Source organism: Hetaerina americana, unplaced genomic scaffold, assembly GCF_022747635.1.
Source record: "Hetaerina americana unplaced genomic scaffold, ioHetAmer1.1.p SCAF_10, whole genome shotgun sequence".
Classification (NCBI taxonomy): domain Eukaryota; kingdom Metazoa; phylum Arthropoda; class Insecta; order Odonata; family Calopterygidae; genus Hetaerina; species Hetaerina americana.
This window is the reverse complement of record NW_027286070.1, coordinates 68,194,832-68,221,697: the sequence shown is the minus strand read 5'-3', so window position 1 is coordinate 68,221,697 and position 26,866 is coordinate 68,194,832. Positions and strand designations below refer to the sequence as shown.

At 42.7% G+C, this 26,866-nt stretch overlaps 1 protein-coding gene across 1 annotated transcript in view; it reads right to left on the bottom strand.

Annotated features, from left to right (window-relative positions):
• The window catches only part of LOC139699052 (zinc-regulated GTPase metalloprotein activator 1-like), a 253,362-nt gene that overhangs the window by 207,273 nt on the left and 19,223 nt on the right, over positions 1 to 26,866 (bottom strand). The window contains exon 7 of the mRNA XM_071598058.1: positions 2,390 to 2,439. Coding sequence (XP_071454159.1) covers positions 2,390 to 2,439 — 50 coding nt within the window. The remainder of the gene's footprint in view (positions 1 to 2,389; positions 2,440 to 26,866) is intronic.

Below are 26,866 nucleotides of genomic sequence, written 5' to 3'. Positions count from 1 at the left end.
CGCATCCGCTCCCGGGAAGTTGTTCGAATTTATCACACTGTTCCTAAACCTGTGTCTAACCAGGATATAATCTAGCTGATACCTTTCTGAGTCACCGGGCATTTTCCATGTATACCTGCGTCTTTTGTGGTGTCTAAACCAAGTGTTGGTGATGACTAACCCCTGTCTCCTGCAGAACTCAACTGCTTTCTCCCCGCGGTCATTCCTCGTGCCTAAACCGTAGTCCCCGACCTCATCACCCTCTCTTCCTTCGCCTACCGTCGCATTCTAATCCCCCATCACTGTCAAATGTTTCCCTGCGGGAACACATGCGATTATGTCCTCTAGCTGATCGTATATCCTATAGACCTCTTCTTCCTTATGGTTGCTCGGTGGCATTTATACCTGAATAATAACCAAGTTCGTCGGTTCTGCTTTTATCTCTACTAGTAATTATCTATCCGTTACCTGCTCTATGTTGACTACGCCTCTTCCTACCTCTTTATTTAATACTATTGCAACCCCTCGTTGGCTCTCGTCCCCGCCGCTGTATATTATTCTATAATTATCACTCCAGTAATCCCCGCTATCCTTCCATCTCACCTCACATAGACCTAAAATATCTATATTTCCCCTTTCCATCTCTCGCTTAACATTCTCCAATTTCCCTGTCCTCATCATTGTCCTAACATTTCACGTTCCTATGTTAACTAATTTGGTCTTCTTCTCCTGCGTCTTCTGTCCTGCTGCTACTGGTTTTCCCTTGCAAGGGTTTCGTGGGATGACGACCGCGGAAGCCTTGCTTCCTCCGCTGCCGGGCACGACACACGGCCGATTGGGCCGAGCCCCGTAGTTTCCAGGACTCAAAATCTCTGCATTGTCCATCATTAAACCTTGGGAATGATAATTGAGATGGTTTCCCGTTGCCTTCCTCAATAGTGTTTTTAACGTGACACCATCACTTACTGGCCGCCCCACTGGGGTCAGACGCCATTGCAGCCGCCTCACTGAGGAACAGACGCTGCGTGGACTACCTTTCGTCTGGCTCCTAACCTTCGACCTATCTGGCATGGGTGACCCTACCAGGAGTAATTTTTATTACTCCCGCCAGCACAGCTCTAGGGGTCATCAGAACGCACAAGCCCTTCCACCACGTCAAGGTTGTAGTCCGGGGAGGGGATATATATGTACATGTATATATATATATATATATAATATATATATGTATATATATATATGTATATATATATGTATATTATATTACTTACATATGTGTGTGTGTGTGTGATTGCGTGCGTGTGTGTATATGTATATACATATGCACACATATGTATGTATGTATGTATATATATATATATATATATATATATATATATATATATATATATATATACTATTTCCGCTACTATATAAATCTAATATGAAAAAGTAAAATACTTCAAAGCTTGTTCACTGTCCTTCGGATGCTCAAGCATGGAAATTTTGATGAGGACAAATCACGTAAAGCTGTATAAGTTAAAAACAACCCAATTCACAAGATAAGCATTTGACTGGAGTTTTCCTACATTCTTGGTAGTTTTTCTGGAGTGATTTAATCAAAAATTTATTCAACTATTATACGACGACAATTTTGAAATACCGAAAATCGTCAGCTGAATTACCCTACCGCTCCAATCAGTTTCTAAATTGATTTAAAATGTCCATGTACCATTAAACTTAAAAGTTTAGAGAGGCATGAACAACAGAATATGTTACAACAGATATTTGAGTCACAATGACAACCACTTAATAATTCCTTCACTTTCTTTTCTTTAGTCAAATAAAGTTTTAACAAAAGTGTGAATCATTTCGAGCCATTTGAATAACGATTAAGAATGAATGAGAACACATGTCAAATCGGTCGAATGTATATTACAGAGGCAAGTGATTCATTCAGCCACGGAAGTTATTACCCAAGAATCAACTCGCAATCACATCCCTCTAATCCCACCTGTCCAACGAGCGGATTCACTCGACAAGGCCCTTGGGGAATAAGGCTACGAGGGAAGAGCGAGGGTTTCGGCAGTTGATGACGACACCCACCCTACAGCCAGCGAACGTTGATGATGATGGTGATGATCGGGGAAAACTAATGAAAAGCGGCCATCGAGAGCAGATTTTAAAGGGAAACTGCGAGTAAATCCGCCAAATCGGTAAGAAAAAAAATGAAAGGGACGTTGATGATCGTGAAAAAATAATCTTCCTACCCATGAGCCACCAAGGAGAGCGAGAAAAAATTATCACGGCCTGGGAGAGCCACCAATAAGGCCAAATGGAGGGAAAATGATGGGAAATGAAGATTTTTGTAGACGGGGCGCTAAGTTGGGAAGGAGAGGTGTGTTTTTGGTGAAAGGAGTGAGAAAATGCTTACCTGACGGCTTCATTGGCTAATCCAGCCTCCTCCTTCACCTCCTGTAACTGCTGCATTGAGGAAAAAAACAAAATGGCGTGAGAATTTTTTTATAAGTGTGGCATTGGGGTAATAAGAGAGAATATGAAGAGTGGGAGCAACAAGAGGGAAAAAGGATGAAAAGTCAAGAGTACGGATAACAGTATTTAAGAAGCAGAAAACAAAAATAAACAGAAGATAAGGGAATGACAAATAATGAAAGAGAAAAACATTGATCACGAATGGATGGATACAGGCTGAACAGCGCTACATTCCTACGCCATATAATAATAAGACAAAATCTGACACCCCTCAATAAAGCAAAACTTCTTCAATTCCGTATACATTCCCTATGCTTCCTTTATTCCGTCCAACATGGCTATCATTTTCCTACAGTTTCAGGGTCTGTCTCAAAAATAGGAACAAACAATCGTGAAATATGTACGGCAAATAACAGTACAAATTACTAAAATTCTACAAAATGGCACCCCCGTGCATCGACACACAGATGCCATGGTCCCTGCCAGTCGCGGTACGCTTCCTAGAAGGCGTCTACGGGAACTTTGAATAAAATATATGGGGTCGTGACAAGGTGTCACGGACCCTTTAGAGCCCCTTTTTATTCTTGGGAACAAATGCCTTAAGCAACCACCTTATCTAAAATATGAGTCACTTTCACAGCGATCCACCAAGAGATCACGCGAGATTTTAAAAATTGTTAAAACACAACATTAATTAACCAAGATTGGAAAAGCCAACCTAGATGTAATAGAACTAAGGTGTTAACTCAAAAACCAATAGGAATATATGGAAATTCAACAATATCGATATTTCGGTCATTTGATGGCCAGCATCGGTTAGAAATTGAGTGTACTGATATTTAGATTATTTCCTGTTACTTATTCGAATAATACCGTAACTCAGCTTTAGAGTTTTGGCCGAAAAACTGATCCATGTAAATAAGCCATTATATGTTATACTCGTGGACTTGGAGAAGTCCTTCGACAATATCAAATGGAGGAAAATGTTCGAGATACTAGAAGAGCTTGGAATGGACTAAAACGACAGAAGAATAATCCATCACCTCTACGAGAATCAGGTAACAACCAAGCAAACGAAAAAATGGAAGAAAAATAGAAGCCAAAATAAACGGAGGAGTTCGACAAGGATGCAACCTCTCGCCAGCAATATTAAACGTGTATCTAGAAGAGGCAATGAAGGAAGCACAAGAATTGGGCATCAAAGGAGCCAAGGTGGATGGCGAAGAAATTAACATGCTGCAGTTTGCAGACAACATCGCAGTAGTAGCAGAGATGCGAGAGGACCTGCAAGCAAACCTGAATACTATGGAGCAAGTACTTCGGGAATATAATATGAGCATCAACAAGAAGAAAGTAGCAGTATCATTTGGGATGGAAGAAGCTCGACCGACATCAAGCAAAGAATAACCCAAGCAAAGGTGAGGCAAGGCGTTCATTGAGAAGAGGTAACTACTGCGTTCAAAGAACATGATATCGCAAACAAGGAAGCAGTTCGTCAAAACGCTCGCGTGAAGCATGGCACTCTATGGTTCCGAGACTTGGAACATTGAAAATGTGGACCATCGAAGAATAGAAGCAGCCTTTGAAAATGGTGCAGGAGGAGAAGCCTGAAGATTAAATGGACAGACTAAGCAAAGAGCGAGGAATTACATAGAAGATCAGAATAGGATAGGACAAAATTGAGAACTTGAGGGCAAAGAAGAAATAGATGGATAGGACACAGATTGCAGAAGGAAATAATGACGGAAAGATCCCACGAGGAAGGCCAAGAGACGACCACAGAGGGCATATTAAGAAGGACGTAAAACAGGGAACCTATGACAGAGTGAGGGAATTAACACTATGTAGGGAAGAATTGAGGGCTGCAGTAAACCACTCTTAGGATTAAAATACTGATGATTATCACCCTACATTTATTGCTGAACAACCAACAGTTTCGCATTCTAACTCCTAAACCTAAGAGTGAATCGAATCAAAGCGTACGGATTATCAGGAGGTGTAACTCCGCCGCAAACCGAGGACGTTTGAGTAAAATCTGGCAACCATTCGGGATTTAAAGGCACGCCTTATCACAGCACTAAGGCTGTGACAAATCAATTAACGTGGTAACTGAAATTACGCCTCGCACACTAACTCAAGTGTCAGAAGAACAGAGTCCCACGAGATTGAGCGTGTAAATATTTTAAATCGCAAATTAGAATTAGCAAGCGTTCGTCGAAGTCTTCCCGACTGATGAGAGACCAAGAAAATTCCCTTCCTCTTCTCTCATTTTCAACTGCGAGTAAACACAGTTGAAAGCAGGGCATTCTTTAAAACACACGCCATTGAAAAAAAAATAAGCCCACGAAGAGAGCGCAAGGGAGAGAAAATTTCTCTCGCAAATCGACTGAAACTGGCAAAAATCCGTCGAGACACAGAAAGCCCAAGGTAACGAACGGCACGAGGAGGAGTGTTCCTGGGCAAATGAGGGACTTCTCTTCCCTCCCCCGCCCCCTCCCCCCCCCCGTCATTGCGCCTGCAAACAAATCCAACGCCGCAATCCAGGAAGAAATGCGAAAAAAAACAAAGCACCCTAATTGCATCAGAACTGCATGTATTCATAATAAAAACGCAAACCTGGGGAAAGCAGGGGGGAGGGAGGGGATGAAAAAAGGATATATATATATATATATATATATATGTATATACTCGTCCATACACTCGAAGCGGAGAGGGAAGGGGAGTTATTGTCCCCGGGAATAAACCAGTGACGGTGGAATTTTGACGAGTGCAGAGCAGAGAAAGAAGAAAACGTTTAGTGTTTAGGATATTAAAGAACACAATTCTTATCGAAAAAAAATAACAGCCCCCGAGCGAAGAATGGGCCTTAATGATCCCCAAACTCCTCTCCACCACCTAACGAGGGTACGGCGTAGTGTATACGGACGCGTATGTATTCCCTAAGTACATGCGCGAAATGAAGGAGTCCACAATCCCACTTTCCCCACACGCTCCACTTGGCCGAGTAAATTTCTTCCCCCTTCGTCCCAAACACCAAGGCAAGCTCCCAACCACTCTCTTCAAATCTTTCTCGACTTGCCTACTCCGTAGTCGTATCCAATTAAATTTGCCGGAGAGCGCGTTAAAGCAAAATACTTACTCGGAAGCGGGTGCATGTGCATGCATAAATGTTCGTGCACGATCGCAAACACACACACACACACACGCACAATCTATTTTTGACACAACCGCATTTAAATGTCCATGCCTGAATGCGTCAACACATGCATATGGTGTATTCCTGTACGCATGACTGTACACATTTATTTCTAAATGACTCAAAACTCTTCTTTGGATATCGCTTCGATTATGGATATTTCTTGAGTCCAGATGGTAACTATTCTACAACGCACGCGTAAAATATTTTGCCTGTTTATCGATTCCGCGACTGCTTTGACACAGCTCAAATCGCCCAATAATGTAAACATCAGGCGTCAGCATCTTTTCACCCTGCAAGCAAGCAAGGCGGAGGGGACCGTAAGTGAGGGATGCAACGATTCTAATGTACTATGGCGAGGGAGAAGTACCGATGAACACGAAATCTTTGGTTGCACTTCTTTCACGTAACCAATACAATTACAATCATAATAAATGACCTTCAATTGAGTAGTATGATTTTCTAATTCCTTTCTTTTAAACCTTCAAGTTAGATATATCGATGAACATCACTTAATTTCCAATGATTCTAGTAACCTAAAATAACATTTGCTTCAGAAAATTAATAATCGTAATGGTATGAATAGCGTTTCTCTAATTTTGACCATGCACTTGTCGTACATAAGGAAGATACAAAATTTGATACAAATATTTGAATAAAATCACCTCTGTCAGCAGCAGTTTTTTGGTTTATTGCTCTCCAGTAAATAAACATAAAACATAATCTTAAACGGATTCATTATATTGTCAATTAATTATTTTTCATGCAAACGGTTACCTAAATGTTTTAGTTCTATCTGTACATTTGTAAAAATGTGTGAGTTTCCGGAAAGACAAGAAATGACGCGAACAAAATGAGAGACGGCGATCGGTAAGCAGGAAAAGAAGCAGGGGGAGAGAGATTATAAAGAGACACCGAGATGCGAAAAAAGTGGGAGGATGGAGGAAGAATAGGAGGGATGGCGATGTTGTGCTCAGACTTGAAGGTGCACGAGGAAACGGAGGAAGGGAAGAGAAGGGGCCGAAAGGGACGCAGATGGGAAAGAACAATTGAATTTCTATAAGAGATAAACCGGGGAAGAGAAGGAGGAGGGCAATGCGGATGGGGGCGGGAAGGGGATGGAGCCTTCAGACCTTCCGTTCCCACCAAACTCACCCTCAACGTCCCCATTCAACATCTCCCTCCCTTCCATCCCCCCTTTCCTCTCTCTATCTCTCTCTCCCTCGCTGCCTCCTCTCCCATATTCCCTCCCGAAAACCGGGAAAAATACTCTCCCATCAACCCAACCTCCCACCCCACACCTCTCCCCCTCCCTCCACCTCCAGGAACAAACGGCAGAAAATAAGAAAAAGCTAATGCAGGGAGGTAAACTGGTGGAAAAGGCACTTTAAAAAACGGTGGATGTGGAGGGGGAGGGGAGGGTGGAAGTGGGCTGTGGAAGAGGTAACGAGCGGGGTGGATTTTCAGGGGATACGAGTGCGGAGGGGTGGGGAAACAAAGTGGGAATAATCCAGGGACATTTTCTCGCCATTCACGAGTGCACCCATACAAACAACGAGCACACATTTTCGCCAGCCATTTTCCTTCGCTATTATTCCCCTGGAAACCACACTAATATCACACTCATCTCAACCCCTTTTCTGCCCCGACACATCCCGGCCACCTCTCTCCTCTTTCCCACTGCCAAAAACCTCTCGAACGCTTTCCCGTTGTTCGTTCCCCATCTCTCGATTCAACCAAATCTCCCCTCCCCCCCTTTAACCCCCCATATCCTCCCACTTCGCCCCGGCCTCCCTCCCCTCCGCACGCCCGCCCATCTACCTACCAAAACCTTCCATGAGTCCTCGAAATCGAATCCATTGGTGGAACGTTTTGAATAGGGAGCGCCTCTGCGGGAGGGTGCGGGGAATTAAAGCACCACCGAACAGCTTTTTCATGGGGGGAGGGGGCGGGGGGGGAGCAGAAAATACTTGGGGTAGTACTGGGCAGGGGACAATGCAGGGGCAAAATTAGGTGAATGCAATAAAACTAGACTCAATTTGTCATCGACTACGGAGGAGAGTAGAGCCAAATTGCGCGCTAAAACAAACCGTGTCCGACGGCAGGAAGCATTGGGGACAGATTTTAAAAATTTTAAGGCATCAATACTGAAACTCGAGAATCCATTGCGGATAGGGCATCCAAGACATAAGGGTAGAACGCCTGATTCGAGTTGATGAACTCCACGATCATTTTTCCTATAGAAATAATCTGTTGAAACACATGATAAGGCTTGGAACTTGATAAATTTCCTTCGATCGGTATTGGTAGAGAAATCCGAGGAATAACTTTTCGTGTAAGTATAAAAATATATACATCGCTTACACCATCAAATCACGGTTCTCGGTAGTTTATTCTCGTCCAATAGTTTACATCCGTTACGGAAACATTCGACATATCGCATCCGGCGCAATTCGAACGTGGCCAACAAATACTTATATTGGAACAAAATCAATTAACAAGTATGAAACAAATTATTATTGCTAAATATAGATTACTGGATAACACAGGTTTTGGATGGGCACACAGACTAACAACCGATACATTGATAAGCCTCGCTCAATACAAGACAACGTGACACCCCGACACTACAGGAAATTCTTCCATTCCGAAAACATTCTGCCTCCCTTCGTTTCCCATATTCTTTCACTCCTTTCACTCTCTCCTCTATAACAGTCGCCGAAATTCCGTTGTCAATCAAAACGCCGAATATCTCATTTTCTCGCCTCCTTTGGACTAACCCCAGCAAGGCAGCAAACTTTGTAATATCTCTCCTTCCCTTCGTTTTTTGTTGACATGTAAAGCCTAATGGCAAAGCAAATTATGAGTGGTCAATGAATAAGTGCCGTTCCAGGCTCCAACTTCCAGGAAGAGGAGTAATCATGGAAAGCAACCCTAAGAAAGAAGGTTACATAGTTGCAGGAATCAATGATATCTACCGGGGTGTTGCGGTGATATAAGGACTTCCATTAATTGCCTGTTCACGAAATGTCTTTTCAAAAATGTTCAGCGAATTTCATCCTAGAATATATGGAATGGAATAAAATAGCTGCCAACTATTATTCCACTGCAACCATCACAGTCACAAGAAACTTCAAAACTCTTGAATCGATCTAAGACAGTGCCTAGAAAATATCGATCTACCTGCTAAACACCTACAAATCTTATAAAACTAGGATTCATTGAAACGGCTCGCCTTTAAATGTCCATAAACAGCAACAGCAATATCGGTATTATCACATTACTTGGTACTAAAACTCCTCTTATACAAATACAGGGTCGCACCCAAAAGTGGTAGGACTGATTTTCTCTGGCGCGAACGGAGCGGTGGAGGGGGGTCTGCCTGGCAGGGTAAGGTGGAGGGCGCTCTTAGCTACAGACCAACACCAACCTCAGTCGCTTGCGGGCTGTCGTTGAGTGAGGACACCGTTTTTAGTGAAGCAAGTTTTTTGTCCGCGTCGAAAAACAAAATGAATCTGAATTTAGAGCAACGTTATTCCGTGAAGTTTTGTGCGAAACTCGGGAAGACGGCACCTGAGACCCTCGATATGATCAAGCAGGCTTATGGAGACAATGCCTTAAGCTGTTCCACAGTACTTGAGTGGCACAAGTTGTTTAAAGAGGGTAGGGAGCTCGTTGAAGACGACCATCGCTCCGGACGGCCGTCGACGGCAAGAATTGACATGTATGTGGACAGAGTGAGGACACTGCTGAACACAGAACGACGCTTAACCAGTGAAGAAAATGCAGACTCGTTGGGTCTGTCTGCATCCAACGTCCAACGCATTATTTCACAGGATTTGGCCATGCGCAAGGTGTGCGCCAAGATGGTGCCGAAAATTCTGCCATGGCGCGCCTGTCGTCAGACAGCTCCTGGCCAAATACGGCGTTGCCACGTTGCCGCACCCGCCCTATTCTCCCGATCTGGCACCACTAAACTTCTTCTTCTTCCCCCTGATGAAAAGACAGCTCAAGGGACGACGTTTTCACTCGATAAAGGCCGTTCAAGAGGCTTCGACGAGGGTCATCAACGGCATCCCCAAAGAAAATTTCCAGCGGGCGTACGGGGAATAGGAGCAACGTTATAATAAGTGTGTAGCAGCTCAAGGAGCATACTTTGAAGATTATTAATTCGATGTAAGTATATCGTCAATAAAATTCTCGTGAAAAAATCAGTCCTACCACTTTTGTGTGCGACCCTGTAAATTCTGATTACAAATTTGCTTAACTACAATTGCTGTGTTTCATGGCGTTTCTGTTGCCGGACGAAACTAGCTTTCGTGAAATGCTTTGCCCCTTTAACTTTTCCCGGTATGCTATTCCGAACATCAGATGTAACTATCAATTGATCCACATTATCTAAATGGCCGGTTTCCAAAATAACTACATGCGATCACTGCAGAGCTATTCGAAAATAAGTAAATAGCGTTTCCCAAAATCGAAACGGAAAGAAACAATTAAGAAGGGTAATTACACTTTAAATACGTTTCACAGATCAAGTAGAATTGCACACAAACGACGGCACACCAACAAAGTATTCATTTGATACAAGCAAAGTAAAATACACACCACACACTTGTTTCACAAAACTGGGAATATAACTGCATTTGAAGTTGAAAAACGATTATGGACAAATCATGGAAGAGTATTTCAACAAACAAATCTTCTCGTATCATATTGAATATTAGTCATGAAGGTGTAAAAACGCTATGGAATAAATGCTGTAATTTCTATCCCATTTCCAAAGACCTAAGGTAATCAAACCAAAGGTCACCACATAGTGCCGAAAGACCGTTGAATCTTCAATCTGATTTTTAGCTATTCTAACTTGAAGTAACTCGTCTAAACGTTTTACCCAATCATCCTACCACTGTGGCAGGTCGAACCAAGTTGATGATATCATACATTCGCAAACTTCAACTTTACAGAGATGAATATAATGCGAATAAAACAGAGAACAGTCTGCGAAAGCCTAAAAATCCGTAAATTAAGTCTCAAAAAACAATTTAAATACATTCACGAGGGTCAATAAAATGGCAGCATGAATGATGAATGCTGAAGGCCATCGCACCTGCCTGTGTCAAACGGATAGAGCACGAGAAACCCCACTCCCGAAAACGCTTCAAAGATGCATGAAAATACACGGCAATGGCATTTATGAAACCCTCCCACCGGGAGGTATTTTTCCTCGCCCCTCCACGGACAAAAGACCCACGAGCTGACGGCAAATCCGCGGGGGGGAGGGGGGGGGAATAAAATGTTTTGGGAGCGGTTTATAGAGAACGAGGTCGACCAATGGCATTTCCTACTCCCGTTTCCAAAAACGGCACGAAAATAAAAAGCGAGCGAGCGAGCGAGCGTGTGCGAGAGGGAGAGAGAGAGAGAACATTCCTTCAGGAGATTGTGGGGCATCACCAACCGGCCACCTGCCACCCGCTCGGCCAACCAACCAGCGAACGAACCCAAGCCTTTTTTCACACGCGTCCATCCTCTCGGCATTCCAGCTATTCGATGCGCCCCCGGAGAGTTGCACCTTAAAAAACAAGTAGCGTCCGCAATTCCATTAGCAGCATCACGCCCCCTCATCCTCCACCCCTCTTGAAAAAAACACACCCCGCTCGCGCGCAATTTCCCACCCTCCCCTACGCCTTCTTCAACCCCTCCCTCTCCACACCCCCTACACCTTTCGCCACGGAGCAGAGCTACTTCCCTATCGCGATTGCCCTCCTCCGCCCCCAAACCCTCCCGAGGACCCGCGACGCACACTCCACCGGTATTGTCATTTTTCTCCCCCCTTCCCCATCCAACACCCCCCGCCCCCATCCGAATCTCTTCCCCATCCCACCACCAATGGGAAGAGAGACAGGACCAGCCTGCTGCCCGCGCGAAACTGAACGACATCACCCTTTTTGCGAGAGAGGGAAGTGAAAAAAACCGTGATCCCTCCAACCCCACCGCTCTCGGCATCATCGTCCGCCGCCTCCCTCCAAAAATATCACGCTCCCCCGCGAGGGAGGGAGGGGAAGCACTCACTCCGCGACGCCGATGGCTACGAACGTATCGCTCCTGCACCCACCCCCACATCCGCTCCCACCTTCCCTTCCGCCAGAGCCGTGCCCTCCCCCGGCAATGGCCCCGAAACAAAAAGCATTCGTCTCGCCCCAGACACGAATCCGGACCCCTCCCCCCGCGCAGCCACCACATCTCCGCATCCGTCGATACATATGGACATATCGGAATACGGGACATTTTTTTCTTTCGACAACTAAATAACAAAATTATCACTTCTCAATCCCCAACATCGATATATCGACTGAGAAATCACATAAGTCTGCCATTTATTGATGATTTCGGCAGTGAGAATCAGCAAGAAATTAATTTCAATAGTTCTTTTTTCAATTTATAAAAATAAAATTGCAGTTTTCACTCAGTATGTAATTTTACTATCATATGCTTATGATTACGTGCTTACATTTGCCCAAAAAGACTTGGCAAACACAGAAAAGAAAATTAATATTATTTTTTCCGTAAATATTTTCCGTTTCCCACTCCACCATCATCTCTTTCCCAATCGCTCATTCACCTCATTCCTCGTCCCCATTTCTTCAATCTCACTCGATTCCCGACAAGACATGCCACACACAGTTACTAAAATAAATTGAACTATTTTTAATGCGCCATCTTTAATAAACACCATCAAGAGTATTTACCTGTTACACCACATTTAACTAGGAGGTTACTCTTATTGTCACCTTAAACAAGTTTCGCACAATCTAGAATCCTCTATGCTTCCTCAAGTTTTGCTTCCACCACCGTCACCTTCAATTCATGTATGCAAGGCGCCCTTTGTACGCTATCCTCTCTCCTCATCTCTCTCCCTTTCCTCCACTCTTCTTCCCCATTATTCTATCATTCTTCTTCTCATTGAAATGGACATCACCAACTCCATATAACAGTCGTAGTCGCAAATAGACAACCATCCCCATGATGCCTGAAAACATCTATCAACAGATTTGACCGGATAGAATATTCCAAGCAATTCGCTTACAATGACCGCTCGAATGTAAACGTTTACCCAAATAGCATTATTATCCGGGTTGTAGAAAACTTCGGTGGCAAAGTAAATCATGGATGTTAACTCACCTAGGTGAGCCACAGTAGATATCTGGGATCAGCCACAAGACATCTGGGATCCATCCAAAAGAGCGTAAATCAAGTAAATAGAAAAAAAAGTACAAAGCATATCCGTGAAATAAGTGAGAAAATGAAATACTGTACTGGGGATTCTACGGAATCTAGGTTGGAAGTCCATCCCAACAAGAGAAGGGCAAGCGACACAGACCTATCATCCCACTATGACATCGAGGAAATTATTAGACCATCCACATACCATAACGCCCGGATAAAAAAGAGAAATAGACTCCTGCTGTGAATTTTTTTTAACAACTTTCAGCCATGTAAACTACCTTGAAATATACCTCGATGAAAGTTCGCTAAGTATGGAGGAAATCTACACGAATCTCAAATGTAAACGACGATATATGTCTCGATCAAGTAATTGATTGAAGATTACTTCAATTGCTATTTAGACATTTGATTCGAATGCCAATTAAAATATAGAATTACCCTTCTCCTAGACGTCTTATTTAATATGCCATCTCTCGTTGGAAGATAAAGATCTAGGATAACGCATCTTCCTGACGAAATATTCCCGAGATTGCACAGTCACTCGTCATTAGAGAGTAAGTGGGTGCTTACTCGAACGCGCGCACACTTCCTCTAAATCGGTGAGTAGTCGACGGAAGCACCAGTGATTGAAGAACCTATAGTCTTAATCTGTATCTCCTAAAAGAAACTGTAGCAAGAACTCAGGGCAATGCCACCAAAAATACACCATGCACACCCTACCTTATGATAACTTTAAAATTCCTTGAGCGCTGAAGAGGTTTCAGGGGAGCAACACCCCACTTGGAACCTTATTAGTATTTGGCACTGCAGAAGCCTTATAACTAAGCCTTGGCCAGTACGAACGACTTAACGGAAGGCCATATTAGCGTAAAACAGTGTTCGTTTATGCTCGTCTTACAAAGTATTTTTTTCCGTCATTATGTTAGGGTTTCTCGGCCATGCGAATAACCAGGGTTGCTCGGCCCACACTCCTGTCATTCTGAATGGAGTTGGGACAAATGTATCTGCTGACGACTAATTAAACCAACAGTATTGACTGATGGCAATCTTTTAAGTGCTCCTGTCGGAGCTATAGGTTTTTCCGTGCCAAAATATTTTATTGACGTGAGGAATTCGAAATAGTAACCTTAAATTAAATATCGCACACGAAGGAGCCAGAAAGAATATTCTCTAAAACAACTTGCCACAAACATCCTCATTTCTGAATTATTTTCAACGACGGAAGGTGAATGCGAAGATTTTATGAGTCATAAACTCTCTGCGGTAGATCATTTATCTCATACCACTTCGAAATATTACATTCCATCTTTGATTTTATTCTAAATACGAGTATTTTATCTATTCCCGGTGTTACCCCATAAGATACTCATCACACCGATTTTCTCCATTAACCTAAAATTATCTTCAGGATACAAACTTTATTCTTTTCCATATATCTAGAAAAACTTTCCGACTACAGCTGTCGCAACATCCGTTTAAAATTTCTCCGACGAAAACGGCGTGGCATTACTAAATTAAGTATTGTAATAACATCCACATATTAGTCAGAAATTAGTCGAGGAATATATTCTCGAAGATTACTCATAGTAAGAGGTCATCAAGAACGTGAGATTGAAATTACCTGTACTTTTACCCTATAATAACCGGCTTTACTCAAGGGAATTTTGTAGTTATTAATAAAGTATCGTTGGTAACTTTTGTTAATCTAGTTAATGACGCGCAAAACACATACGGGGTGCGCTGAAATCGCGGTCAAAGATTCAATCAAATGGCATGGAAAATTAGAAAATTCGTGGCATTAATTCACAGAATTTTATTGATCGGCCCGGGCTACGACAAACAACCAATTCTCAATGTGAAAATGGTCTTAGGAATGCCTTCTGCTCGGTTAATACGTACCTATTAGTAGAATTCCAGGGGAAAATGAACACAAGTGTCTACTATAAATACTTCATCCATTTACCCTTTTATTTTAAATTCGGAGTCACGCAAGGCGTGAGGATTTAGCCAAAATTATTAAACTTAATATTCCAATGAATATTTCACAGAACATTGGCATCAAAAGCCATACAACCAATCAAAAATCGTGTAGGCAGTTCCAGGAGATGTTAGTAGAGAATAAACACACAAAATATAAAATATATTATCACGTTTCACAAAATCATTCCTCATATCACGGCACGTAATAAAACTTAAGTGAAAATTAAGTCATAAAAATACAGTTAATTCCACATCAAGTGGGAAGGCTTTCCAAAACGAATAAGCAACCTAAATAATCCGCGCGCATCGACAAATGGTACTGAATCATACGTCGCCATTTTGCCATTTAATCCCATTTTGACGAATTAAGGAGAAATCTATTGATAGTTACTTTAGTTTTATTATCATAATGAAATATTTATACCTAAAACGCAGGAAAATATCTCACAACCGGTAAACCCCTTGTGAAATTCATTCGTCTAGTACTAGATTAGAACCTAGATCCTTCGATTTGCCACAGAGTGTTACTGCTATTCTAGATACATAGACCTCCTGTGACCACTGATACACTGTGGCCATCCAGTTATTTTTGCTCCAAAATCTCAGTTGTTTTTTGTAATCTTAAATTTCAATTCTAGCAATTCTAGCTCACATTTGATTATTCTCACCATTCCTGTTCTAACGTTCGGTGAGCAACGTGATACCTTATTTTTAAAATGTAAATCATGTCATAATATTTAGCGGGAAGTAACTAGAGCATTCCATTGGTATCAGGCTCAACTTTGTGAATTCGCATCTTGAGGAATAAGAAAAACTTCGTAGATTTCACCAAACTCAAAAGCGATACGACCGGTTTCATCAAATACGTGACATATTTGTGGCACATGTGGATGCGATGTACCTGAAGATGCCACGCATGTGATGAAACCGGTCGTACCGCAATAAAGTTTGGTAAAATCCACCAAGTTTTTCTAATTTCTCAACTAGAGCAATGATTCTCATCAATGCATTGTCCGTCACGTAAGAAAAGGGAAGCGTATTGATAGAAACTGGCAATAAAATCAGAGACACAATGACCGTTTGTTTCTCGTTACATGCATATAATCAGTTACAGGTATAAAAAAGAGCTTTAACAATTACACGAATGTTTACGTTTATAAGCGTCGCAGCTGTAATATTTTTTTATCAAATAGAACTTATTTTGAATCCCCAGCACGGATTGGAGTTAAAGACATCAAATTCTCAGTGGAATCACACGATTCGTTAATAATTGTAATACGAAGAAAGAAAACGGTTACGAAGAGCGTTAGCCGATAAACAACCTTTTTGAAAAGCACAAATCACTGAATTTTACATCTGAGACCACAACTATCTTACATATCACCGTGCCTGCAAAATCGCCCTCCGGATAACATGATACAATTGTACAACGATACATTTACGCCCTTCCCTCTCCTAGCAAAGAACAACCCTACATCGGGCAATAAAGTAAGTCACTCTTCAATTCCGCATGCTTCCTCCACCCCTATATTCCATCCAATATGCCTATCCTATCCCTGCACCTTCCACGCTCGATCAATGCTTTCCTCTGTACCACAACCTTCGACGCACCATCGCCAATCAAAACGCTCCGTAACCATCTTCCCTGCCTCCCTTGACTGATATAATATGAATCATAAGTTATAAATCGTTATAAGAAAAACAAGAAACAGTGGCATTAGTTTTATTTGAACTTGAGCAATGAATCAGAATTTTAAACAATTACACGCGTAAATAAACTGCAATAATTGCAGCAACGGTAACTTAGCGAAGTCACCCCAGAAGTAGCCAATGATTTTTGCACCCTGACTTATTTGTATTTGTGTACACAATGGATGTCTTATGGTCTAACACTCCCCGCCTGATGCCCATTCGCCGGATAGCAAGGTGTGTACCTATTACACACCCTATTGGTGGCATTAGCAAGTCGCATTAACCAGTGTCCTGCAGACAATACCTGCGGGTAGAATCACCAGTAGTGGATATGCTAATTAAGATAATTAGCAAACGACTTACTACCGCTTGACGTCAGAGATGACTGTTCTTCACTCAATACAGAAAAATTACATTTTTCTATTGATAACAGTTTTTACAGTTGCCTCACCACTGTATTGGTATAAATATTAACATCTAGACTAATTTTATAAGATTTAAAAAATTGTTTTTCGTGCTTGAGAAACTCGTTCGTTTGTTTACACTTCCCAGACTTAAAGAGACGCAGGTGACCATCCGCCGCCTCACACACGGACGTCGGGGTTACTTTAACAGTCACGTGGAACCAGGTGCTAGAATAATTGCCATCTTCTCCATTCCACTCGGTTAATTCCGATCCTCTTCCCATAAGACTCCCTCCGTAACAGCAACGTTTCCTTCATCAGCTCCCTTTGCTCAGCCGCTTGAAGTTAATGGGTAAGATCTCTCACCGACCCCACTCCCTAATTTACCCTCAATACGCGAGGCAGAACCAGAAATAAAAGTATTTGAAAAGAAGCGGCAAGGGACAGGAACGTTGAAGAAGGAACGAGGGAAACAATGTCGCTGAAATAGAAATAGAAATAACGAAGCGAACAACCACTGCGACGTGGCGTACAGAGGGCTGGATTAGCACAGTAGCTATGGGGCTGTATCCCAACTCGAGACATCATTCGCCCCACTCCAAACGGCATTTATCTATGATCACATGTTTTCGCTCCTAGTCACTAAGTACGTGAGAGCGGAGCATTTTGTAGAGTTTCCTCAAGAAACATTAGAAAATCTTCATAAGTACAGATTATTAAAAGAACATTAATAGAATTACAAGGCCAAAAGGGGTGAGGTGTTAAAAATGTAATAGTTTCAATGTATCTATAACACCTTTGCAACACTGAAAAAATTCGATTCCTGCTTTGATTTTGAATCCGTTGTATTTATGTTAATTTTGAACCCGTTGCGCGGTTTGATACACTCCATCCGTGATCAATGTTTATTAACGGGTGCTTTTAGTTGAGTCGAAATGAAAAGTGAAGAAAATTGGATGTTTGAATACCACAGTGAACACCTCATTTCTAGGAAGTAACATTTAAGTGGATCGAGCGGTAATGCCAACCTGGCCAACAAGACCGACGAATATCACGCAGGGTTGGTTTCACAATATCGGAGAAAGGCATCGTTCGTCCATCCATTATTTCTTGGAAGGTTGTACAACGTTTCCATTTCGCCAAAAATAAAGAGGTTCCCTTAACACGATGAACACACACTATTATCTACTAGCCGTAGTTTCTAAAGGTCAAAGTACGTTTTACACTGAGTGAGGAACTAAACAGAGACAAGTTCGAAAGTCCTGCGTAATGTGATACTAAAAACATCCAACGCCATTTTAAAAAATAAACCATTTTTCAGCTCCAGACATTTTCTGCTCCCCTTTCTTCCTTCCGTCCAAAATGAAATCCGCCCAACCCAACATTCTCCTCTCTAACGCAGTCTTCAACATCACATTAGCCCTCGATATCTCCCTTCCCAATTTTCTGGCCTTTAAATTTCTCACAAACAACTTCTCCTCGCTCTTCCTACCACGACTTGCACGAATGTTCCTTTCCTCTCCGTCCATCCTACCTTCTCCATTTGTCTCCACACTTATACCTCAAACACCTCCTCCGATCTACCCTCATTCTATCCTCAAAAACCAAGTTTCAAAGGCACAAAAAACTAGACTCTCCATGAATCTATATTAGCTTTATAAATAAACCAACCATTGTGCAACAGTTTATTATTGAATCATTCAACCGCACAGCAAATACAAAAGAGTGCAAACTAATACTTCACAATACGTTGACCGCGGAGCAGCTAGGGAGGGTACGAGTGCCATAACCCCTGTCGACAACACCTTATCTAACGCATCGCTACGAGTAATAATCACATAATGATGGCCCGCCTGTACCGACCTAAGGAATCGACGTATTGATGGGATCGGCTCCAGGATTGCTCTTGCGAATCGCATCTGTCGCGGGAGACCGGAATAAAACCCACAACCGGAATCGCATCGCCACCCACCGGGTCTAAATAAGGGCCCGTCCGATAACCTCGCCCCTTGACACTCAGTTTAGGTGACGGACATTGGGAGAGGAAGCGGCGCTTCCCAGGACGAGGTGGGACGGACGCCAAGGAGGGAAAAGAAGAACGTATCCGGAGAGAGGAAGCAAGGGAGAGAGGAGAACTAGGGAGAGCCCCGAGGGGTATCCTCGAAAACCGGAGTTAGGGAGCTCGCAAACAAACAATTGGCTCGTCGGAAGGTCCAGAGGAGGCTGGCGAAGGACCCACGGAATCGGAACAAGGCACCACGCAGGGCAGGGCGGAGGGGTGGAGGTGGGATATAGGGGCCCGGGAGTTGGGGAGGAGAGAGGTTAGGGGAGCTCAGCTGGAAGGGAGGAGGGCAAGAAGATTACACGGGAGGAAGCAAGAGAGCGTGAGCGCGAGCAAGGGCAAGTCTCGAAATGAGTTTTACATGTTTGCTGTGGCCTGGGGGAGAGATTTAAAGGGGCGGTGGAGGGGGCCGAGGGGAGAGAAGAGGGGGTGGGGGGAGGAACTGTGGGTGGGAGGATGGGAGAGGGAGGAAAAGTGACGAGAGAACAGGGAAAACGGATGGACATCAGTAGCAAAATGGCAGGGGCCTTTTTTTAGCGCGAAGAGATACGGATAAAAATGGTGGGGAGGGATAAATCTGTTCCTAAAGGGCTATGGAAATGTTACCATTAAGTTTAGACCTACTACAACTGTCGATTGCAATATTCCCTATGCATTACTTCTTAAAGAAGAGAAGTCACCACTTGGAGAATTGACTACTAAAAGCCTTTTAAATTACCGTCCCTTAAACCCGCAATCTTATAGACTCGTGTTCAGTGAAATATATCAAGAAAATCCATATAGCAAATGCAAAATCACTTTTTTTGCACCGACACATTTCTTTCTTTGAAAATATACAAATTCAAACGAAATATTCACCAAACATTTACCGACAAAACAATTCTTCAAAATATGCTATTGCCAATTCTAAGATTAAGGGTATTGCGTGTGACACCTATTAAGAGGGTAGGCTGAAATATAATGCACACATCATGTAAAGTGCGAACGATCTGACCTTCAGAAGAGCGCCAGGTGGCATGTGGATGTAACATTCCCCCTAACATTCCCCTGCATGGGCAGGTTTGAGGTCGTTTCATTCATCCAATGTATTTCGAGAAGCGGAACTATGGAGACGCGTTCTAGTGCTATGTCAACGCAAGTCAAACAGCGAGCGGCTGCCAAATTTTCAACTGCTGAAAAAGTGACTCCTACAGAGATCCATCGCCGTTTAAAGGATGTTTATGGTGACGATGCTGTTGATAGGTCTACTGTAAATCGATGGGTAGTAAACTTTCGTGGTTGCGAGCCTGGAAAGCCATAATTGTTGATGCAACACGCTGCGGACGTCCGATCACTGCCACAGACAATAAACGTCGCACACTCGTCAGAGATTTGATAAAAAAAATGACCGGCGAATCACTCAAAAGCATATCGCAAACCACATTGGAACACCCCCATTTGTTCCTACAACTCAATAGAAACCTCGAGGGTAATCATTACACCTCGGAAGATTGGGTGAAGGCAGCTGTCAAGTCCTGGATTTGAAAAAAGTCGGAAGAGTTTTTCAGTGACGGAATGGAAAAACTTGTTACAGGTTGGGAGAAATGTGTTAGCCTTCATGGTGACTCCGTTGAAAAATTAATGCAGGATTTTGAAACTCGAGAATTGTACTTAATTAACACTTTGCCGGATCTTGCTATTTGTTTTTGTTGGCGCTCTACAAGCATGTGTGCACTACTTAGCAGCCTACCCTCGTATTTCGTCTGACAGCGCGAGTTACTATCTCCTCGCGCTCCAGTCCTCAACTCATTTCCAAGAGTCTCACGTCACTCCAAACGCAATTATGCCAATAACCTCAACTGAAGATGATGTGATGCAATAATCTTTCAATTCGCGGTCCATTATTCGTAGATAACTGTGGTTTTGCCGTAAGATTTGTAACCCCCGTAATGATTGACTGACATAAAGTAAACATAATCGGTAAGGAACAACTAAGTCTTGTGCATATTGAATCGATGAGCTCTCGTGGAAAGACCACGGCAAATGTTATAAATGACCACTACGGTAATTATAAATTGGCTGAGAAAGCCACAGGGTTAGAGAATTGGGTTTGTGCCAAGTTTTTAGCCAGCCAGTAGCAATTCCACCTTTAGTTAAACAAACAGCTCAGCTTGCATTCGTTTATACTTAATTCTTAGGTTTCTATTTTCCAATAGGTATACGTAGAGGTAAAATTTACGTTGAAATCTATCTCAAGGAATCTCCGAAAGGCGATTGTGGAGATTTTATTTTATTTTTTATTTATTTAGCCATAGTCCGAAAAGAGCAATCTGGCCTTTACATCGGACAAAGAATAACAATGGAGACGATTACAAACACCCAAGCCCGAGGTGGAAGAAACCCACCCAGGCGGGAAACGAACCCGCGACCCATGGATTGGCAGACGAGGACGTTACCCCGCCGCCACCGAGGCCGACCGAGAGATAAGCATATGACACTACTAACACGTAGGATTAATATCACGCCATTACTACGAGGATTTCTATTCATATTTTCCGGCTAATAATGAAAATACTCTATTCAATCGTCTAAGATTCTCCTCGATCTGTGCAACGTATTTAAAGTGTAATTACCCTTCTTAATTGTTTCTTTTTTCTCCGTTTCGATTTTGGGAAACGCCATTTAGTTATTTTCGAATGCTCTTCAGTAATCGTATGCAATTATTTTGGCAACCGGTCAAATTGATAGTGTACGAGGGTTGCTATTTATATCTTCAGCCAAATAATGAAAAGACATTAATTTATAGTTGAAAATGGCTTTATTGCCTTTCGAAGTATTCTCCATGATTTTCAATACATTTTTGCATGCGCTCGAACCAATTGTCGAAACACTTTTTTCACTCCGACCGAGGTACCTCCAAAACATGGTTTTTGAGTGCATCTCGGCTTCTCCGAAAAACGTTGGCCACGCAATTTTTTCTTGATACACGGGAATTAGCAGAAGTCTTCTTCTTGGTGCTAAAAGAGGGCTGTACGGAGGATGACACATCAATTCGACGTTTCGGCCAGTCAAATGGAGGGAGTTGTTTCAGCCGATCTGTGAGAGCTTGCATTGCCATGATGAAGAATGATCCTTCGTTGCCGCTTCTTTTTCCGAATTTCACCAAGCACTTCTGGCAAACAAATGCTCGGGTACCATTTAGAATTCACGATTCTACGTTGCTCTAACAGTACGGCTGCCACATGTCCAGCTCATATTCCGAAGAAACAGGTGATCATTTGCTTCGATGTGCTTCGTGCACGAATAACTTCTGTCGGATTTGGCTCGTCTTCTCGTACAGTGGATTGCTGTTTTGTTTCGGGCTCACAAGCAAGGAGCCAAGATTCTTCACCCATCTACGTCTATTTTATACACAGCTTTTGATGCATCGCGATTTTATTTGTTGAGCATTTCTTTGCACCAATCGACACAAGCATCTTTTTGAGCTTTTGTTAAATAATGTGGGATCCAACGAGAGCAAATTTTTTTTCACAGCTAAATGCTCATGCAATATGTAATTGATTTCCGTCAAACTAATCCCCAAATCTCATGATAAGTCACGTACTAGATCTTCTTCCACTAGTTCTTCCACAGTATCAATGTTTTCTGGCACAGCAACTGATTTTGGACGACCTTCACGACTTTCTCCGCTGAGCGAACGGCGGCCACGAGTGAATTCGTAATTTCAGCGTTCCACATTGGCAGAGGATAGGGCTTCATCGCCAAAAGTGGAAGTAAGTTGATTGATGCACTCCTGTCTTGATAATCCACGTCGATGGTCATCAAAAATCGTAGCACGAAAGTGTACAGGATTTGACTCCAGTTTTCACCGAAAAAATTGGCTCGAGTCACTGTAAACAACGCAATTTATGATCAAACGCAAACATGTACTGAAAAAAGTTAGCGTTAAAAGGGTTAAATTTTCAGATGGAAACGTCAGATGGCACCTAAAGGACTCAGTGTTGTCAAGGCTCAAGACATAAATAGCAACCCTCGTATAGTCGGAAGACAGCAGGTACTCAGGAGCAAGGTCGAGCATGCGGATAATATTAATTTTCAATTTTATTAAAGCCAGCAATGCTCCCCTAGTGTTGTATGGTATGACCTCGGGCCACTTGGTTCCTATCTAATACACAAATCGTTACACGGGGTTTCATTTGCAATATAAATGTTGTTTCGTTTGCTTTTATTCGGTGGGATTTGAGAATATGTTGGTAGGATTGAATTTGAACGTAGAAACAATATTAATCAATGAAATATATGTGAGCTAGATGTAACGTAAGGTATTATTTACTCTCTTCTGAAACTAATATGGAGCAAGGAATGAAAGGAAATGGTATCAGTGGTGGGATGAAAACAGGGAATGTTGCTTTTGATGCGTTGACGCAATATATTTATCGAGCCTGCATATTTTTTTGATATTACATCCTGCAGGGATCTGACTGAGCTGAGCGATAGGGCCCGGTTTAACGAGGATATCGATAACTCTTTAGTGACTCATACCTTTCGATTGATATTCCCGTTTTTCGCTAAGGTACATGCGTTGATGATACTGCGAGACCGGATGACCATAGACCTCGTAAAAAATCATAGCACGAAAGTGTACAGAAGTTGACACAATTTTTTCGCTGAAAAAATTGGCTCGAGTCACTGTTAACAACACAAATTATGATCAAACGCAAACATGTTCTGAAGAAAGTTAACGTTAAAAGGGTCAAACGTTCATATGGAAACTTCAAATGGCGCGTAAATCACTAAGTGTTGTCAAGGATTAAAATATAAATAACAACCCTCGTATTAGTAGCTGTAAAGGTAGGAATTACTGTTATACATTTTTGTAAATTTCAAATAACTGGTACAATTCAAAATGAACTTTTCTTCAAATTGCGTCATCCTTCTAATTTAGAAAATGGCTTGAAATCGTGGCCATGTTGTAGAAAGATAAAGAGAGAAAGAATCATATTTACTTTCTAAAATAGAGTGAAAATACGTAAATTTATTATTTAAACGCGTCCTTCAGTACGACCTCAAAAATCCTAGAGATGGCGCTCGTAATATCGGAAAAGATTTCCTTTTAGAAAGCCTTATCTCTCAATAGATCGCTGTTAACCTTTCAGTTTTATCCATCCCGTGGTAATATTTTCATAGTCGATTGAACCAACAAACTATTGTTCATTTAGAAACGAAAAAAATTAGTTCCGTGCGGTAATTAAACACTTCTATATGAAAGGCTTAACGCCGAAAGAGAACTAGGCCGAGTTGGATGAATTACATGGCATATCAACTCCTATTTTTTCGACTGTGTGCATTTAGTTAATGAGTTTGACGTGGCCGTACATTCAAAAATGATGAACGTCGACTGGAAGTCACTTCTTCCGAAATGAATGACAACATCCTAGACATAGTTTGGAGTGATCGACAAATCAAAGTTCGCGAAAGGGTTATGGCCACATTCATATCACAAGACAGTGTTTTCAATTTTGCACGAAAAATTGTTCTGAAAAAATTTCGCCAATATGAGTGCCGCGTTTGCTCTCAATGGAGAATACAGGGCTCGTCCGGAAAATAAGTGTACTGACTCCTGGGCTGGGCGCGCCGCTCCAGGCGCGCCCAGCACCGCTCTGACGGGCTGCGATTGGAGGGGGGTATGTTGGCAAGCGACGCTGAAAAAGGCAGTCGGCTCTGAGCTGTGGTGTAGTGAGGAGCTCTGTTAACGCGAACCTCCACGCTCGACCCACGTCACGGAACGCGATGCCGAAGTTTTTGGAGCAGCGTTATTCCATCAAATTTGCGGTAAAGCTTGGGAAATCGTCTACCGAAACTGTCGGTATGATTAACCAGGCTTACGGGGAGTCAGCCATGTCCAGAAACATGATCTTTCGGTGGCACAAGATGTTCGTGGAGGGCAGAGAAGAGGTCGACGACGAACCACGGCCTGGACGCCCATCAACGACACTCACCGACGAAAATGTGCGAAAAGTTCGCGATGTACTGAACTCTGATCGTCGTCTTAGTGTTCGGATGATAGCAGAGCAGTGTAATGTGCCAAAAACAATAGTGCACGAGATTATTAGGCACCAATTACAGATGCGAAAAATTTGTGCAAAGTTGGTGCCGAAAGTGCTCAGTGATGATCCAAGACTCAATCGTTTGGAAATCGCGACACAACTTGCGGATCACTGCAAAAATGATCCACATTTTTTAGAGAACGTTGTTTCGGGTGACGAGACGTGGATCTTTGAGTACGACCCGGAGTCGAAGAGACAAAGTGCGGAGTGGCACACCCCATCATCACCCCGTCAAAAGAAAGCTCGCATGAGCAAATCTCGGATCAAGGCGAAGCTCATTGTCTTTTTTGACAAAAGGGGAGTCGTCCACTACGAATTTGTACCTGAACGGCAAACTGTAAATGCTGCATTTTACGTCCAAGTGCTCGACAGGCTTCGAAAACGAGTCGCCCGCGTCCGACCAGCGATCAAAAACATCTGGCGGCTGCATCACGACAATGCGCCGTCTCACACCGCGCTTGTTGTGTCGGACTTCATGGCCAAGCACGGCGTGGCAACGCTGCCGCACCCGCCCTACAGCCCGGACTTGGCACCACCGGACTTCTTTCTGTTCCCGAAGATAAAGAGGAGTTTGAAAGGAACGCGATACGGGACTTTGGAAGCCGTCAAAGAGGCCGTGACGACGTGTCTTCGAGAGGTTCCTGATGATGCCTTCGCGGGAGCGTTCCAGGAATGGGAACGCCGCTGGAACAAGTGTATCGACTCACAAGGGTCCTATTTTGAGGAATATTAGCTTAAGATATGTAAAAGTGTAATAATTTTTTTTTCCTGAGCTCAGTACACTTATTTTCCGGACGAACCCTGTATATACATTTTAATACATATAAATAAATATATATATACATATGTAAATATATAAAAATAAACATATATATATATATTTTTTTTTTAACCATAAACAGTAATTAATCAACCCGAAGGTCGGTTTGGTAGGTGATGGTGGAGTTCACCCAGTACTAAGACCGACGGCGTGTGAAATTCAATCATCAGGGTAAGGGGGCCAGTCCCTTTCCCTGTGCCGGTTATGGTTTCCCAGGGAGACCTGGTTTCCCGAAATATCACATAGCTTAGATGGAGCTGCAGATGTCCAGAGACTTGCCCAGGAATCGAACCCGAGACCCTCCGGACAGTAGTCCAACGCTCTTATGTATGTGTGTGTGTGTATATATATATATATATATATATATATATATATATATATATATATATATATATATATATATATATATATATATATATATATAATTATGTATATATATATATTTATATATATTTATTTATTTATTTATATATATACATATATATGTATATATATATATATATATACATAACTCTTTGTGCTCACAAGACGGTTATTTCGTGTGCTTTATATCCCATTGTGAATGAATTCATGTTCTATGCGCTCAAGGTGAAGGGTAATCTTCACTAGCGCCGTGCCTCAAAGGGGTAGTCTTTTATGTGACCATCAAACAAGGGCGGTTCCCTCACCGTCTCTTCATCCGCGTCAACCTCGGCACTAAACTCAAATCCGTCGCTAAACCCATAATACCGTATGGCAAATTCCGCTGCGCCGGAATCCAAACCATCGCCACCCTCGACATCCAATATCCACCCTCAAGTGCGCGCCCCTCAACCCCGCTCCCTCATACCCACCGACAAACCTATAGAGAGAGAGGCAAACCTCGTCTTTCTCCCCCCCCCTCTACACCCAAAAACCTCGCACCCCCCGTCAACACGCACGCATCCACCCACAGAAACACACACACACACG